The 15,739-nt window shown below is 34.1% G+C and overlaps 1 protein-coding gene across 3 annotated transcripts in view; it reads left to right on the forward strand.

The window, feature by feature from the left end:
• The window catches only part of SLC12A6 (solute carrier family 12 member 6), a 105,259-nt gene that overhangs the window by 16,927 nt on the left and 72,593 nt on the right, over positions 1 to 15,739 (forward strand). Inside the window, exon 1 of one of the 3 annotated variants that reach the window (XM_031952020.1) lies at positions 9,905 to 11,951. The exons of the other annotated variants lie outside the window; for them this stretch is intronic. Within the exon in view, the coding sequence (XP_031807880.1) occupies positions 11,831 to 11,951 (121 nt within the window). The 5' untranslated portion in view covers positions 9,905 to 11,830. Of the gene's footprint in view, positions 1 to 9,904; positions 11,952 to 15,739 lie in introns of those variants that run through there. 3 annotated transcript variants of the gene reach the window in all.

Below are 15,739 nucleotides of genomic sequence, written 5' to 3' on the forward strand. Positions count from 1 at the left end.
TCCTCTCTTCTTTAATTCTCTTAGTATGACTTCCAGCCTCATCACTCAACTATAAGTTCTCACTTCAAAGTTATCAATGATCTTTTAATTGCCAATCTAATTCCTTTTCTCAGCACTTACCCTGGAACTTTCTGTAGTCTTTAAAATCTTGATTATCCTCTTCTTGATATTCTTTTCTCTCTAGATTTTCTTGACACTGCCATCTTCTGATTCTCTTCCACCCAGTAACTAGGACTAATTTCCAAGGCTCTGTTCTGGGCGCTTTCTTCTTTTCTCTTTATACTATTTCATTTAATAAATTCATCAGCCATTTATGGATGTTATGGAATATTATTGTTCTACAAGAAATGATGAGCAGGTTGATTTTAGAAAAGCCAGGAAAGACTTATATGAATTGATGCTGAGTAAAGTGGGCAGAATCAAAAGAACGTTATACACACTATCAACAAGATAGACTTGGCTCTTTTCAACAATGAAGTGGTTCAAGGCAATTCCAATAGACTTGGGATGGAAAGTTCCATCTGCATTCAGAGAGAGAGAACTATGGAGACTGAATTTTGTTCAAAGGGTGGTATTTTCACTTTTTTTTGTTGTAGCTGTTGTTGTTTGCTTGTTGTTATTTTTTTTCTTTCTCATTTTTTCCCCCTTTTCATCTGATTTTTTCTTGTGCATGACAAATATAATATGTTTAGAAGAATTGCATGTTTAACCTATATCAGATTGCTCTTGGGGAGGGAGGAAGGGAGAAAAACTTGGAACATAAGGTTTTTGAAAACATGAAACTATTGGGGAAGAAAGGAAAAAAAAAAACCTTACTCCCTCCACATACTCTGTGGTCCAGCGACACTGGTCTCCTCACTCTTTCTTGTTCAAATCCTGCTTCAGACACTTACACTTGCTACTGTATGAGCAAATGATTCTTCTCAGTTGCCTCATCAATAAAGAAAAGAAAAGAAAAAGAATAGGGCAGTTAGATATTTAATATTTACTCCCCTCAACTTTCTGAGTCTTATCTTTAAAATGAAGGGAAGTGGACTAGATAGAATGGTTTCTTCCTACTTTCAATGAGCCTATGACCCTATATTATTTGAGGCATTTGGAGGTTTTTGGTTTTTATATTATCCTAATTCTGCTTGCTTTGGGATAGGAGCAGGTCATTCAATAAAAACATAACAGTAAAATAAAACATGTTTTACTACATATAATTTTAATTTATAGTAATGATGTACTTTAATTACATCCATGCACACAAGTCTAACATTACAATTTATTAAAAAAAAATACAATTAAGACTTCTAGTAGCATTTTATAATAATTACCTGTTTTTTCTTTATATAGAGTAAATACCTTCAAAATATAAATTTTATATGCAATGAGCATTTTACTTAAAATGAAAATATTTTATTTATGAACATTTATTGAGTATGTGAACAGCCTCAGAACAAGCTGACATTTTGAAGATCAGCTAGGTAGGCATTAAACTATACCAAATGGAAAAATTTTATTAAAAAAAAAAAAAACTAAGTTAACTTTTTAGAATTAAATGCAGAATATATATTGATTTGCAAAAAAGATGTGGTATATTAACACTTAACTATAAAGAATGTTTACCAGAACACAAAAATACTCTGTAGAGTTCTTCTTTAATAAAATATAATCGTTCTCTGGGAGCAGCTTTCTTGGGGAGCTTCTGGAGGCAGCCTTAGTTTCATTCAGTTCAGTGTAATAATCACCTCAAACACAGCCAACTGTTAAAAGTTCAGATCCTTTATTTTCTCCTTCAAAATAGCCCAATTCCTTGGTTCCAAGAGCTCTTCCCACTAGTCCTTTGTCTCTTCCAGCTTCAGCTTCAGCCTCCAGCTCTCTCTGAATCCTGGCTCTGAATTTCCCGACTGAATTCTGGCTCTCAATCTCCTAAACTGACTCCTGGTTGAGGCTCATCCTTTTATATGCTCTTTTAGAGATGTGAAGTCAAAGGTTGACTCCTCCTCTGAGAGAATGGGATTGTGGCTTCCTGACTTGTGAATCTCCCAACTGAATTCTGACTTGTGAATCTCGAGAATGCTAATGTGTGAACTAAGGTGTGAAAGATGTGAATTCTGAACTAGAGAACTACTAGACAACTGACTTATCACTTTGTAAGAATCCCAAATAACAATACTCAATGATTCTTATTAAGAAATTACTATAATAACACTGGCTAAATATAAGTTTTTATTGTGAAGTTCTTTGGTACCTTTAAGTACATAATACATGTGTACCAAATTCGATAATCATTTTCAGTTGCTTCTGGTATAATGTATTTTAAGAAATGTGTACAGTATAAAAAATATGAAAATATTCAGGAGTGAAAAATGTTTTAGAAAAAAAATTTCATGAAGTTATGTACAATCTAACTATGTGAATTTCAAGACTTGGTTTTTACTGAATGTTTACATTTTCTTGAATGTTTTTACTTAGTGAATTTTAAAAATTTTTCTATTGCATTATTTTACTGTTCTTTAATAGTATACAAACTATATGAAAATTTAAATGAAAACTCATGTATAGAAATGATTTCTAGGTTTTAAAAAAACAAGAACTAATGAAATCCATACTAAAGTGACACTATCTGATTCAAGTAAAAAATGACTTACACTAGTTAACATAGAAGATAGAACACATTTCATGAATATAAGGAGAACTGTAGGCTGAACCAAATGGACTGTGAAACTGTGGGGTATCCATAAACAGAAGTGCTGTGTTCAAGAGGAACTATTGTTTTGGGTTTTTGGGGGAGGCAGTTGGGGTTAAATGACTTGCCCAGGGTCACACAGATAATAAGTATTAACCATATTTGAGGCCTAGATTTGAACTCATATTGTCCAGTTTTTAGGGCAGGTACTTTATCTACTGCACAGGTACTTTATCTAACTCCCCATTGTTACTAAGAAAATTTACCATCCTCTCCTGGCTCAGTTTCTAGTATTTCATCATTTTTCTTCCTGCTAAATAACTTGTCCAAGTGTTTTCCTTCTCAATTTATTCATTCTTGTGTACTTCACAACAAATCTGATCCACGAGAAAACATTCCTTTATCACTTATAAACTGGCTATCCCAAGAAGATAGGTACAAAGTTTCTAAATGAGCCAAATGTACTTTTCCATTGACTGGGGTATCAAATTTTTCAGTTCTTGTTGAAACACTGATCTATTTGTCATTTAATATATGTAGACTCCATCAAAACTGATTTGAATAGTTCCAGCAATAAAGTAATCAAAGGTAAACTGATTTGAATAGTTCCAGCAATAAAGTAATCAAAGATAAAAACCTTGATTCTCCTCCCTTCCTTTTTCAACCACTTGTTGTGATGCATCCTCAAAAGTTATTTGAGCATTAACTAATCCATTCCTTTAACAGTTTGACTTTACTCTTTTATCAGATTTTTCTTTGCTTTTTTTTTCCAATTAGAAAAATTTATAATGAGTTTGGGGCAGCTAGGTGGTACAGATAAAAGCACCAGTCTTAGAGCCAAGAAGGCCTAACTACAAATTTGTCTGCAAACATTTACTGGCTGTGTGACCCTAGACAAGTTACTTAAAGCTGTTTGCCTTTCTTTCCTCCTTTATAAAATGAGTTACAGAAGGAAATGGCAAACTAATCTGGTATTTTTGCCAAGAAAACCCCAGATAGGGTCACAAAGGGTTGGACATGACTGAAACAAGACAAGAAGTAGTAATAGTTCCTCCAGAACTATCTAGATATGATAATTTCATTTTATAGTTACTGTGTTGTGTTGTACACTGTGCATTCTGTACAGTGCCTACTACGTTGTGGCTGTTGAGTTAATATTAAAGCATTATTTAGCTACTTTTATTCTAAAATTAATATTTATGTAGTATATGAAACTCAATAGTCAAAATTTACAAATTTTTTTTTTGTTTTCTGAGGAAATGTTAGGCAAATAGGAGAAATAAAATTCAGTTTTGGATTCTCTTTACTTTGCATTTTACTTTTAAAGAAATATATCCTTAGTTTTGAAAGTATTGCATAATAAGAGTTTACCACCATAAACTACTTGCTATATTTGCTAGCTTCCTGTTTTTGGTGCTGCAAATATTTTAGTGTAAAAGGGTCTCAAATGTCATGCTTCAGTATACAAGTTGATTGCAGCATCTAAAAAGAATTTTCGCCATCATTTTAGTATTGTGCTATTCTTCAGTGTCAACAGTGGATAACTTTAGGGATCACACTGCTTTAGAGAAAATACTGTATAGTTACAGAAAAATTTGAGTAACAGTGTCATGTTAGCTCAGATCGCTATCAGTGTTTAGCTGCTAATGCTAATTAATTGCTTCATAGCTCTGTCCTGGTTCTCACGAACAAATTATATAATGCCAATGTAAATGGAAAATACTTCATGCCTTAGTGTTTGTATGCAAATATCCATATGTTTATATATACTTGTGTATATATATATATATATATATATATATTTATTTGAGCTTATACATACACCTATATATAGATATAGAGAAAAAGAAAGTATAAAAGTCTTAGTTGCTGTTAAAAAATAATTATCTGGTAGTCAACTTTCTAAGAATAAGTTAGACTGGTCTTTGGAGAATCATTCTTTTCCAGCTTGCCAGAGCATACATAGCCTTTGAGAACCAAGAGTCACATACATGACACAGTGAAATATTTACTAGAATGGCACTGGAATGAAGTAGAAAGTAAAGATCTTACTCAACTGTCAAATTGTGCTTCCTGAAGTACAAGTCTAACCATGTCACATCCCTATTCAGGCCACTTCAATATCTACCTATCATCTCTAGGATCAAAATAAAAGTTTTCTCTTTTTTTAAATCTCTGCATAATTTGGCCTCTTCCTATTTCACTTATCTTTTTATACCTTACTCCTCTCCATTTACTCTGTGATCTAATGACATTGACTTCCTCGCTGCTCCTGATACAGAACAGTCTATCTCCTGACTCCAGGCATTTTCACTGCCCTGTGTCTAAAACTCTATTCTTCTTCATTTCCTCCACTTGGCTTCCCCGACTTCTTCAAGTCTCAACTAAAGTTCTACCTTCTGCAAGAATCCTTTCCCTCTGAGATGATTGCAAATTTATCATATATACATATACATATATATGTGCATATATATATATACATGTGTGAAATATTTTGTCTTTTATACAATGTAAATTATATCAATTTATGATTGTTGACATTAATTATGGTTTTGAGTGTCTTGTTTCTGGATTGAGGCCAAGACTAGATGCCAAACCTGTTCCTCTTCCTCATTATTTTTGTCAATTTATCTTTTCATTAGTACTCTCCAACAGTGGAAACTGAATATTCTCTTTGACTCATTATTGGTCTTCATCGTTCATATTCTGATTAGCTACCAATACTATTTCCACAATATGTCATATATTTGTCATCTCCATTCTCTTCTCATTACCATTTTAGTAGAAAGCCTCCATTTCCATCAGCAAGGGATATTCTATCAGATCATTCCATCACTAATCCCTCACTATCTTTGTTTTTTGTCATACAATCAACAAGATTGAAAACAGTTATCATAGTGGAAGAAAAACACACACACACACACACACACACACACACACACACACAGCTTCTAGTTAGCTTAGGTAACTAGCTCTTATTACTCCTTATTAACACTTAACTCTTATTACTCCTGTGTTTAAAAATGCTTTACCAGCTCTTTATTGCTTACCAAGTTAACTTCTGACTGTTTAGTCTGGCACTCAAAGTCTTGTAAAAATCTGGCTTCACTCTACACATTTTTAGCCATGTTTCTGATTGATAAAAGTTAATCTGATGATGATGAAATTTGGAAAGGAGGTTCACATTAAATCTCTTAAGAAAGCAGAGCTTGCTAAGCAAATTAATTATAAGCAGATATAATATACAAATATAGTCTATGGTTGAATACCAACAAGTTTATCAAGTAGTACCTTCAACAGCTGTTTTAAGCTAATGAACAGGCTAATTAGAGATCAATTTGTTAAAGTATCTATACCTAGGATTTATGACTTAGCTCGCCATTTTTCTATCAGCTAATTAAAATGAATATGTAAAATGACATTGACTTCCTTGCTGCTCCTGATACAGAACAGTCTATCTCCTGACTCCAGGCATTTTCACTGCCCTGTGTCTAAAACTCTATTCTTCTTCATTTCCTCCACTTGGCTTCCCCGACTTCTTCAAGTCTCAACTAAAGTTCTACCTTCTGCAAGAATCCTTTCCCTCTGAGATGATTGCAAATTTATCATATATACATATACATATATATGTGCATACATATATATATATACATGTGTGAAATATTTTGTCTTTTATACAATGTAAATTATATCAATTTATGATTGTTGACATTAATTATGGTTTTGAGTGTCTTGTTTCTGGATTGAGGCCAAGACTAGATGTCAAACCTGTTCCTCTTCCTCATTATTTTTGTCAATTTATCTTTTCATTAGTACTCTCCAACAGTGGAAACTGAATATTCTCTTTGACTCATTATTGGTCTTCATCGTTCATATTCTGATTAGCTACCAATACTATTTCCACAATATGTCATATATTTGTCATCTCCATTCTCTTCTCATTACCATTTTAGTAGAAAGCCTCCATTTCCATCAGCAAGGGATATTCTATCAGATCATTCCATCACTAATCCCTCACTATCTTTGTTTTTTGTCATACAATCAACAAGATTGAAAACAGTTATCATAGTGGAAGAAAAACACACACACACACACACACACACACACACACACACACACAGCTTCTAGTTAGCTTAGGTAACTAGCTCTTATTACTCCTTATTAACACTTAACTCTTATTACTCCTGTGTTTAAAAATGCTTTACCAGCTCTTTATTGCTTACCAAGTTAACTTCTGACTGTTTAGTCTGGCACTCAGAGTCTTGTAAAAATCTGGCTTCACTCTACACATTTTTAGCCATGTTTCTGATTGATAAAAGTTAATCTGATGATGATGAAATTTGGAAAGGAGGTTCACATTAAATCTCTTAAGAAAGCAGAGCTTGCTAAGCAAATTAATTATAAGCAGATATAATATACAAATATAGTCTATGGTTGAATACCAACAAGTTTATCAAGTAGTACCTTCAACAGCTGTTTTAAGCTAATGAACAGGCTAATTAGAGATCAATTTGTTAAAGTATCTATACCTAGGATTTATGACTTAGCTCGCCATTTTCTATCAGCTAATTAAATTGAATATGTAAAATTTCATCTCTTTAAAAATATTCCAAAATTCTAATGTTAACCTAAGGTAAAGTGATAATCTCTCTAATTAAATGAATTTAGTTGATTATAATGGAAAGAAAAAGACAAAACACTGTTGCATGAATATATCTTGAAGTCCCTTAAAGATATTTTTTGTTTAAGGCCCAAAGAAAATAAGTAATAGATTATCTAGCTATTTTTTTCCTCATATTTTAATCTGATTTAGGTTTCCTAAACAGGAAAAACTGTGAGCTACTTGAGGACAAGAAATGCCTTTCTTTGTATCCTAATATAGAGGACAGTTAATGGTTGTGGACTTGATACTGCTTTATAAATTGCTATTGTTTTTCATTTGTGTCTGACAACCTTTTTGTTGTGTCAGTAAACCTTTTTGGGGGCTTTCTTGACAAAGATACTGAAGCAATATGCCGTTTTCTTCTCCAGCTCATTACAGATGAGAAAACTTAAGACAAACAGGATTAAGTGACTTGTTCATAGTTACTTAGCTAGTAGTTGTCTGAAGTCACATATGAACTCAGGTCTTCCTGACTCCAGGTCCAGCATTGTCAACTTTTGCCACCTAACTGCCTCTTATAAGCTATCAAATGTCATAAATAAATGTGATTTGTTATCTACTGTGATCTTGAATTATTAAAATATGGACAACTTGGTGTGTATGAGAAACTAGCCCATCTGGCTAGTGTTTTATCTCCTAATGAAAGATTCATTCTTATACAAATCCATGAAATTTCCATCGTAATGTTTTGAGTGGTACAGTTGGTATAGCCAAATAAGATTTTCAATCATTTAAGTAATTTCAGTTACTTACAAGATTGCCTAATTACAAAATGTTTGTGGGTTTCCTTGGAGTTAATTCTGTTTTATGATGCAGACTTATAATGTGAGAACAGGGTGGGGTTGAATCTGGAATTTCAAAACCAATTTGGAGTTTACCAGGAGGTAAGCTTTAGAATCTTTGTCTGTTCTGTACCTCTCCCTAAAAAGGGTGTGAACATGTATGTGACAAAAGAGAATTTCTGATCATTTTAGTGACTGAGGTTAACCTAAAATGAATTGGTTAATTTGGAACCACCCTTTAAACAAAAGGTACCTTTAAGGGACTTTAAAATAAAACAGTGCATCAGTGTTTTGTCCTTTTCCTTCCATTCCATAAATGAATCAGTTGAGGACTTGGAGCCACCCTTTTCTGCTGACTTATAAATGGAGTCATGAAGAACTAAGCTGCTTTTTTGCCTTTTTCTTTCCATCTTAATGGCAAGATTTCTAGACATATATCAAAATGCTTTTATTGCCAGTTAACAATAGATAGGGGAAGGGAGAATTCCTTTGCCCATACCTACTCCCAGTTGTTAATGGCCCTCTTAAGGCAGAAGTGCATGTGGATTGGTTGGTGGTTGTCCTTCCTAGTGAAGAAGACCAAAATGACTTCACTGTTAGAGTCGAGTTACAGTGTATTCAACTGTGGCTGATGACCAAAAAGAGCTCAGAATGCTACAGATAGGGCACAAATAGTCCATATGAACATTTGAGGTGGTTTCTCTAATTTTGCACACCTCACATTTCTTTTGGGTTAATTCAATTTTGTTTTGCTCATACAGCACACCACTTTCTCTGGGCAGCCCTGTGGCAGTGTCTTCCATGTCATACAATCTATTCTAAAGTTGTCAAGAGAGACCTTGAGAGTTTCCTTGTATGGCTATTTCTGACTGTCTTGGAATAACTTCCCTGTGTGAAATTTCCATAAAATAAGTTTTTTTGGCAAGCATACATTTGGCATTCGAACAGTGTTGCCAACCTAACAGAATTGTGCACTAAAATTGCTTGTGAGCTACTTGTGTGCTGTATGTCTATGAAGCCTGAGAGTTCTTACCTACCTTTTCACTTTCTCCCTTTCTTAGTACAGGTTCAGCAGAGAGATTGGATAAAAGTAGGTAGGTTTTTGAAATTTGGGGGGAACAGCCCTCAATTATTCCATAAAGAGAAGTGTTGTTTTTTTTCTCCCTACAGTCTATTTCTTCTAAGTTTGTGATTTCTTTGACAGAAAGAATAGAACTGAATCTAGACTTCTATATTTGGTCTGAGATAGTCTTATAGAATACAACAAAATGTGTGTGTGTGTGTGTGTGTGTGTGTGTGTGTGTGTGTGATCTGTCCAGGTGTCTAGATGACTCTAGTTCTCAGGTGAGTTCTTTCTGTTGAAAAAATAAATATCTCCTGCCTTTGAAGGGGGAAATCCATTTTCTAATAAGTACACACAGTAATCAACTCAAATTACATTAATGGCCATTAGGATTTATATGTGCATTTTAGATTTATAGCAACTGTAAAAATAAACCAGTTAGAAGAACCCTTTCCCTATGATGGCTTCAGCTTGTCACTTCTTTTGCACAAGGGTAAAATAGGAAGTTAAGGGGTTCTTTCTTGGTGGCAGAAATGGCTTCTTCCTAGAACAAAACTTCTTAACCTGGGAACCAAGAACTTATTTTTAAGAGACATTTTGAATTTTACAAAGATGCTGTTGCAAATTATCATTACATGTAATTGAAAAAAATTAAAAAACTATTAAGTAAAAGAAAGAGGTCCTAAAATTTAAAGTAATTTAAAACTGAAAAATTATTCCTATAAAAAATAAAGATTTGTTGATAACTGTTTCAATATATTTTGTTTCCTTTGTAATTCTCTGTTTTAAGCATTTAGTCATTTTAAGAATCCTGCTCTGGAGGAGAGAAAGCAAAACCTATTCCCATCCTCCACAAAACTTCCAAGTTCTATGCCTCAGTGGGCTTGGTAAAAAAGATGCCTTACACCTGTGTAGACTCTAAGTTTGGATGGAGGTAGGATTACACTTACAATAAATCTTTTATTACAAACCATGAATTGTCTTTTTGTTGTTCTTTCTAAAACCTTGGAACTCATTAATGTCCTTAGAGCTAGCTGGTCTGAAGGATAAAGACACTGGAAATACTGTATTCAAAACTCTCAAACTTTTAATTATAAATTTTTATTCAAGTTATGATAAATTGATTAAAACATTTCACTTAATTGTGGTATAGCAGTTACCAAAGATCTAAATAGGAAGATTACCAAGAAAACATTTGGATCCAGATTGAAGTTTAGTCCAAAAGTAAAATGGTTTAGTAACATAGACTTAGAAGTTGATAAATCTTTCTCTTTTCTATACAAGTATACCCATGAAAAGTCTAAAATTTAAAACCTTCAAATTTTCTGATTGCCAGAAATTTTTCCCTTTTTCAATTCAATATGGGATAGAAGAGTTACTGGCTTTTTGGAGCTGTAGAACTTAATGTTTTTCAGATAAAATATATTCCCAGATGCAAAGAATTATATCATCAAAACAGACAAACTCTTAAGCTTGATTTATTGAGCATACTTTAGAATGCAAAGATCTAGTACTGGGTAATAGAAATGTCATAAATTAAAAATATGAATTGAGAAATTCCACATGATTTTCTGAACACATAGGTCAAAGATTGGCACCAATTATTTAACTAGGTGCTGAAGAAAGCTGTGACTCTTAATGAGAGAAATTGTTTTCTAATTAAAAGCATGAGAAATTTAAACTCTTTGAAAGTATAAAACTGATTTGTGTACTTGTATTTTGAGGAAACATTTTTCATTCTGGATATACTGATAAAATTTGTAAATTTATGGAGGGTAGGAACTGTATTTTAGGATTTTTGAAAAACCTAATCCCTCCTCTCACCCTCAATTTCTAGCTGAGTAACTTTGTTCAACTCAAATATTTTTAGAGTGAACGAATGATCTTGGTATAGTGGAGAGAGGTGGACTAAGTGTTAGAGCACTTGGATTCAGATTTTGGCAGTTTACTAGCTTGTGACCTCTACTTGGTTACTTTTTACTTTACCCCAGAAGCTTAGTTTCTTGATCTACAAAATGGAATTTAAGTACTTAACTGTAGACTTCTCAGTATTATTTTGAGGAAAGTACTTTGTAAAACTTGTAATGGCTTAATGTGAGCTGTTATCATGATGCTAACTAAATGACAGATTCTAACAAGACCTCTCTAAAATCCTGAAGGATATTAATAGACTTAAAAACTAGGACCTGTCTGGTCAATGTACAACACATAGTTCTCTGGAAAGTAAGGATCATGAAGTAAACTACTACTTTGCTTTCTCATGCTAGAATTTTTTATGAACAGAGATTGGAATCATGATCCAAAGGGTGCAAAAAACACTCCATCAGCCTTGCCCAGTGTCGCCTGTTTCCCAGGTGGCCCAGGGAAAGGAGCTGAGCAGATCTCTCCGCATTTCTACAGTTTAATAACAATAAGAGGTGGAGTGCTGCTTAATCCTTGTAAGTGACAGATAAACACTGCAGAAGGCGTGTCCTCTCATCTCCCCTCCGCCCCTCTGGGGTTGTAGGTCACATGAGTCAGGAGAACTTCCCCATTCTCCGTCCCAATCTCTAATAGAGATTGTGCGAAGTCCGAGAGCCGGGCTATCGGAGACACTGGAAGAAGGGCAACCGGAAAATCAAAGCATCTGAAAAAACCGAGTTCGAAAAATGCCCCAATTTACTGTGACTAAGGTAGAGGATCCAGAAGAGGGGGGTGCAACTTGTGTCACCCCAGAAGAGCTCAGCCTGTTAGAGGCAAAACCCTGGATTCAGGATTCCCTAAAACCAGGTGAGCGAGAGACGGGGGAGTGGGGAAGCACACCTATTTTAGCCCGAAGGTGTAGGGCGGAGAGTTTCCGGGATTGTTCCCGGGTATGGGTTAAAGTGACTGTGGGAACTAAGACCCTTTCATCATGGATCCGCTTTGGGAGCTTGTTTTTATACTCGTCTGTTGACTTCTCCAGATTTTTTTTTTCCTCCTTTACAAGATGTACCCCACCTACTTTTAGAATCGTCAGTAATACCAAGATACTTGATTTTTGCGCACACAAAAAATGAAAAAAGAAGCCTGTGTTTTGATTTTGCATTGAGTGTTGAAATTTTGTCCCCAGACGTTATAAGTTATCTAGTAACAATGAACTACATGAGGGCATTAAAACTTAACAGCTTATTAAAATATCACAGAACATGGTTCAGTAGTTTACCACCTTGGACTTTGAAGCTGTCTCTGACTTTAAAAGTTACTTTTATCTTTCCTGGCTCAGTTTACCAGTCTCCCGAGTTATTTGCAGGGAACTGCTAGATAGTGAAGTAGTTTAAAAAATATTTTATGAAAATCAGAAATATTAACATTGTGTTGGCTGTACTTTACATAACAAAAGAGCTTTGTAATGTTTGATGAGGGTGATTGCCTCATTTTTCTGCAAATAACTATTGGTACAAAAATGACTTCCTGACAGCTTTGTCAGGTTGAAACCAAACCATTGATTTAGTATATGCTTTTGGTAATACTTTGGTATTAAATATTCTCATTTAGAAGCATCTTAAAAGTTTATGAATTTCCTTAAGTATCGCTAAAGTAATGAGATCTACAATATAAATGTTTTTTTCAGAGTCTCTTCCCAATCTGTGACATGATTTTGAAGTTTCATCTTCTATCAAGAGCCATGAACAATAGTTGGGTAGAATAGACAAGTATGAATAGGTTGTGACCTGAAGAGTAGGAGGTCATTCATCTATCAAGTCCTATATTCATTGGCATATTGCCTCAGCTGCCATAGAATTTAATTGTTCTGTCTAGTTCTCAGAGATTTTTGAAGACTCTTCTAAAGAAGAATTGTTCTGTTGAGTCCAACTTTCCTTGACCCTTTGCATTTCCTTCTCCAGTACTTTCTTGTCAGTACTCTTCCTTTTCACCTTGGGAAGCCCCTACAAGACATAGTTCTTGGTTTCATTGAAGTACACCAGCTCTTCCACCACGACAAGGCAGTGAACTAGGAGGGGTTCTTATGGAGAACATGGTTTAATCTTTTTCTGTTATGGGAAATACTAATAATAATTCAGGTCAGTTATTATTGGAAATATAGCAGAAGACATTAAGATCATTGGTCCAAGAGGTTATTCTCATTCCATTCAACATAGAATTCATTAAATAACCAGACAGAATGATAAGAAACTTGAAAGCAGCTATCAGTTACTTTGAAATTGAACCTGGTAATCTAATATTTCAGCTAAAAGAAACTGTCTTTTCATGATTATGTCTGAGCCCTACCACCTGATGAATGTGTTCTACTTTTAGGTATTAACTTTTATGCAGCATTGTTAGTTGTTTTTGCTGCTGTCTTTATTAGTTGTACAAAAGAGAAACAAATTCATCCTTCCACATTCATCTCATTTTCTTTCTTAATTTAAACTGTTTCCCATTATCCCAGTTTTACCAGATGAAGTTTTCTAGCTCCAGAATGTTTGTAGGAAACTAAAATGAGAAATGTTTTTGGGTTACCATCCAGGTGTTTTGTGTTATCTGTCTCTCCTAGCTAAAATCCTATTGTTAGACAATCTGTTAAGAGCTGCATTGCACTTCTAATCTATGTGATTAACAAAGAGGTAATCAGTTGAGAAGCTAAGGAAAGACTGAAGAGGAGCATGTCAGTTTCCCAAAAGAACTCCTTACATGTATGTAATATGTTTAAGGTTTACAAATTTTCTTTAGAATAACTCAGAAATAGGTAGTAAACGTATTATTATCCTCATCTTAAATACAAGGAAACTGAGACTTGGGTTAATTGACTTTCCTAAAGTTATAGAATTAATAAGACAGGACTTGAAACTAGATCCTGGTACCTAGCTTTGCTTGGCTTGCTTGGTTTTGTTCTTTTAGAGCATATTTAAGAAAGGTTGCAGATAAGGCTAATCATGACTAAGGAAAATCATGATCGATAATAAATGTATTCTTGAGTCCTTCCTATGTATTAGGCACTGTGATAAGCCCTATGGGAGATATATAGAATATATGGGATGCAAAGAGATAAGATAGATGATCATTTGCCTTCATTGAGCTTTAAAAGTCCAGTTGGGAAGACAAGCCAATTAAATAAAAATATAACATGCATTCTTGTAATTTGATAATTGATTATAGGATAAAATGTTTAACCAAGACATGAATGAATAATGAATTATTTATATGGGACTTAAAGTTCATACATTGTTTTTCTCACTGTAATTTTGTAATATACATAGTACAAATACATTTTACAAATGAGAGAACTTAAGCTCAGAAAATAACTAAAGATCTGACTGATAAATGTGTAGAAACAGTACCTACCAGCTTTGAGATAGGCTTAGAACAGGCATTCTTAGTGGGGCTTGTGGTTAAATTTCAGGGGAGTCTGTAAACTGGGGAAAACATTAGATTACATCTTTTTTTTCACTAAACCCTAACTGAAATTTAGCCTTTGCATCCCTTCAATCATGAATGTAGGAAGCAAGTGTTACAGGGAGAAAAAGTATTTTAAGTGTCACTATACCGCTAAAGGTGTCCGTGGCAATAAAAATGTTAAGAACCTCTGGCTTAGAATCATGAATCTATTGTCATTTTTTTTACACTCTTTTTTTTTTTTTAACAACTGAAGCCTAAAGGAGGCACAAAATTTAATCCACGTCCTCTACTGCCAGAACCAGTACTTTTTCTATAGCATCATCATGTCATCTTTGGAAGGGAAAGGAATAAGAATTCAAATAGTATCCATTATGATCAGGTGCTCTGCTAAGCAAACTGAAAATGATCAGAGCTCCAGATGTTATACATCAACTGTTAAACTCTGAAAAATAAAATAAACCAAAGAGCTACAGAGATTATTACTTCAACTCTGATCAAAGGGCCACAGAGGTAATACCCAAAGCATAAAGCCTATTGTAAATTCTGAAAAAATAAAACCAAAGCGTTCGTAGAGGCCTTCTTTATTCTGTTGTAGAAGGAAAACTAGTCATTTATGCAGGAGGAGACCCAAGATATCCTATGTTAAGCCTTGGTACATAGAGTTTTGACTAGACAAAGAGGTATACCCATGACAGTGAGTGGTAACAGCAAGAGTGTTGTAAGTTTGCTTTGTGAAAAAAAAACTATTTATAATGGAGCTTCATGACAAGAATTTGTAAAGTGCCCATTATCAGGTGCTAGACTAAGCACTTTTAAAAAAATATCTCCTTTAATCTTTACGATAACCTTTCAAGGTGAGTGTTAATATTATCCCTATATACAGTTGACTAAAATGAAGCAAACGGGTTAAATGGCTTGCCCAGAATCATTCAGTCCTGAAGTCAGAGGCTGGATTTGAACTTGGGTCTCCCTGACTCAGGGCCAAGCACTTTATCTACTTCACTACCATCTGTTTCTGATCTTTGAGAAAAACACATATTTTCTCTTATTTCTTGTTTGATCGTGAGCTCCTTCCTATCCAGAGATTCAGAAGGCAATTTCTTCTTTGTTCTAATTTGGTTTTGATGTAGGAAATACATGTTAACGATTTTTTTCTTTTTTTTTTTTTCAATAGGCACAAAGAGGATGGGAGAAAAAGA

The sequence above is a fragment of the Sarcophilus harrisii genome, chromosome 2 (genome assembly GCF_902635505.1).
Source record: "Sarcophilus harrisii chromosome 2, mSarHar1.11, whole genome shotgun sequence".
Taxonomy (NCBI): domain Eukaryota; kingdom Metazoa; phylum Chordata; class Mammalia; order Dasyuromorphia; family Dasyuridae; genus Sarcophilus; species Sarcophilus harrisii.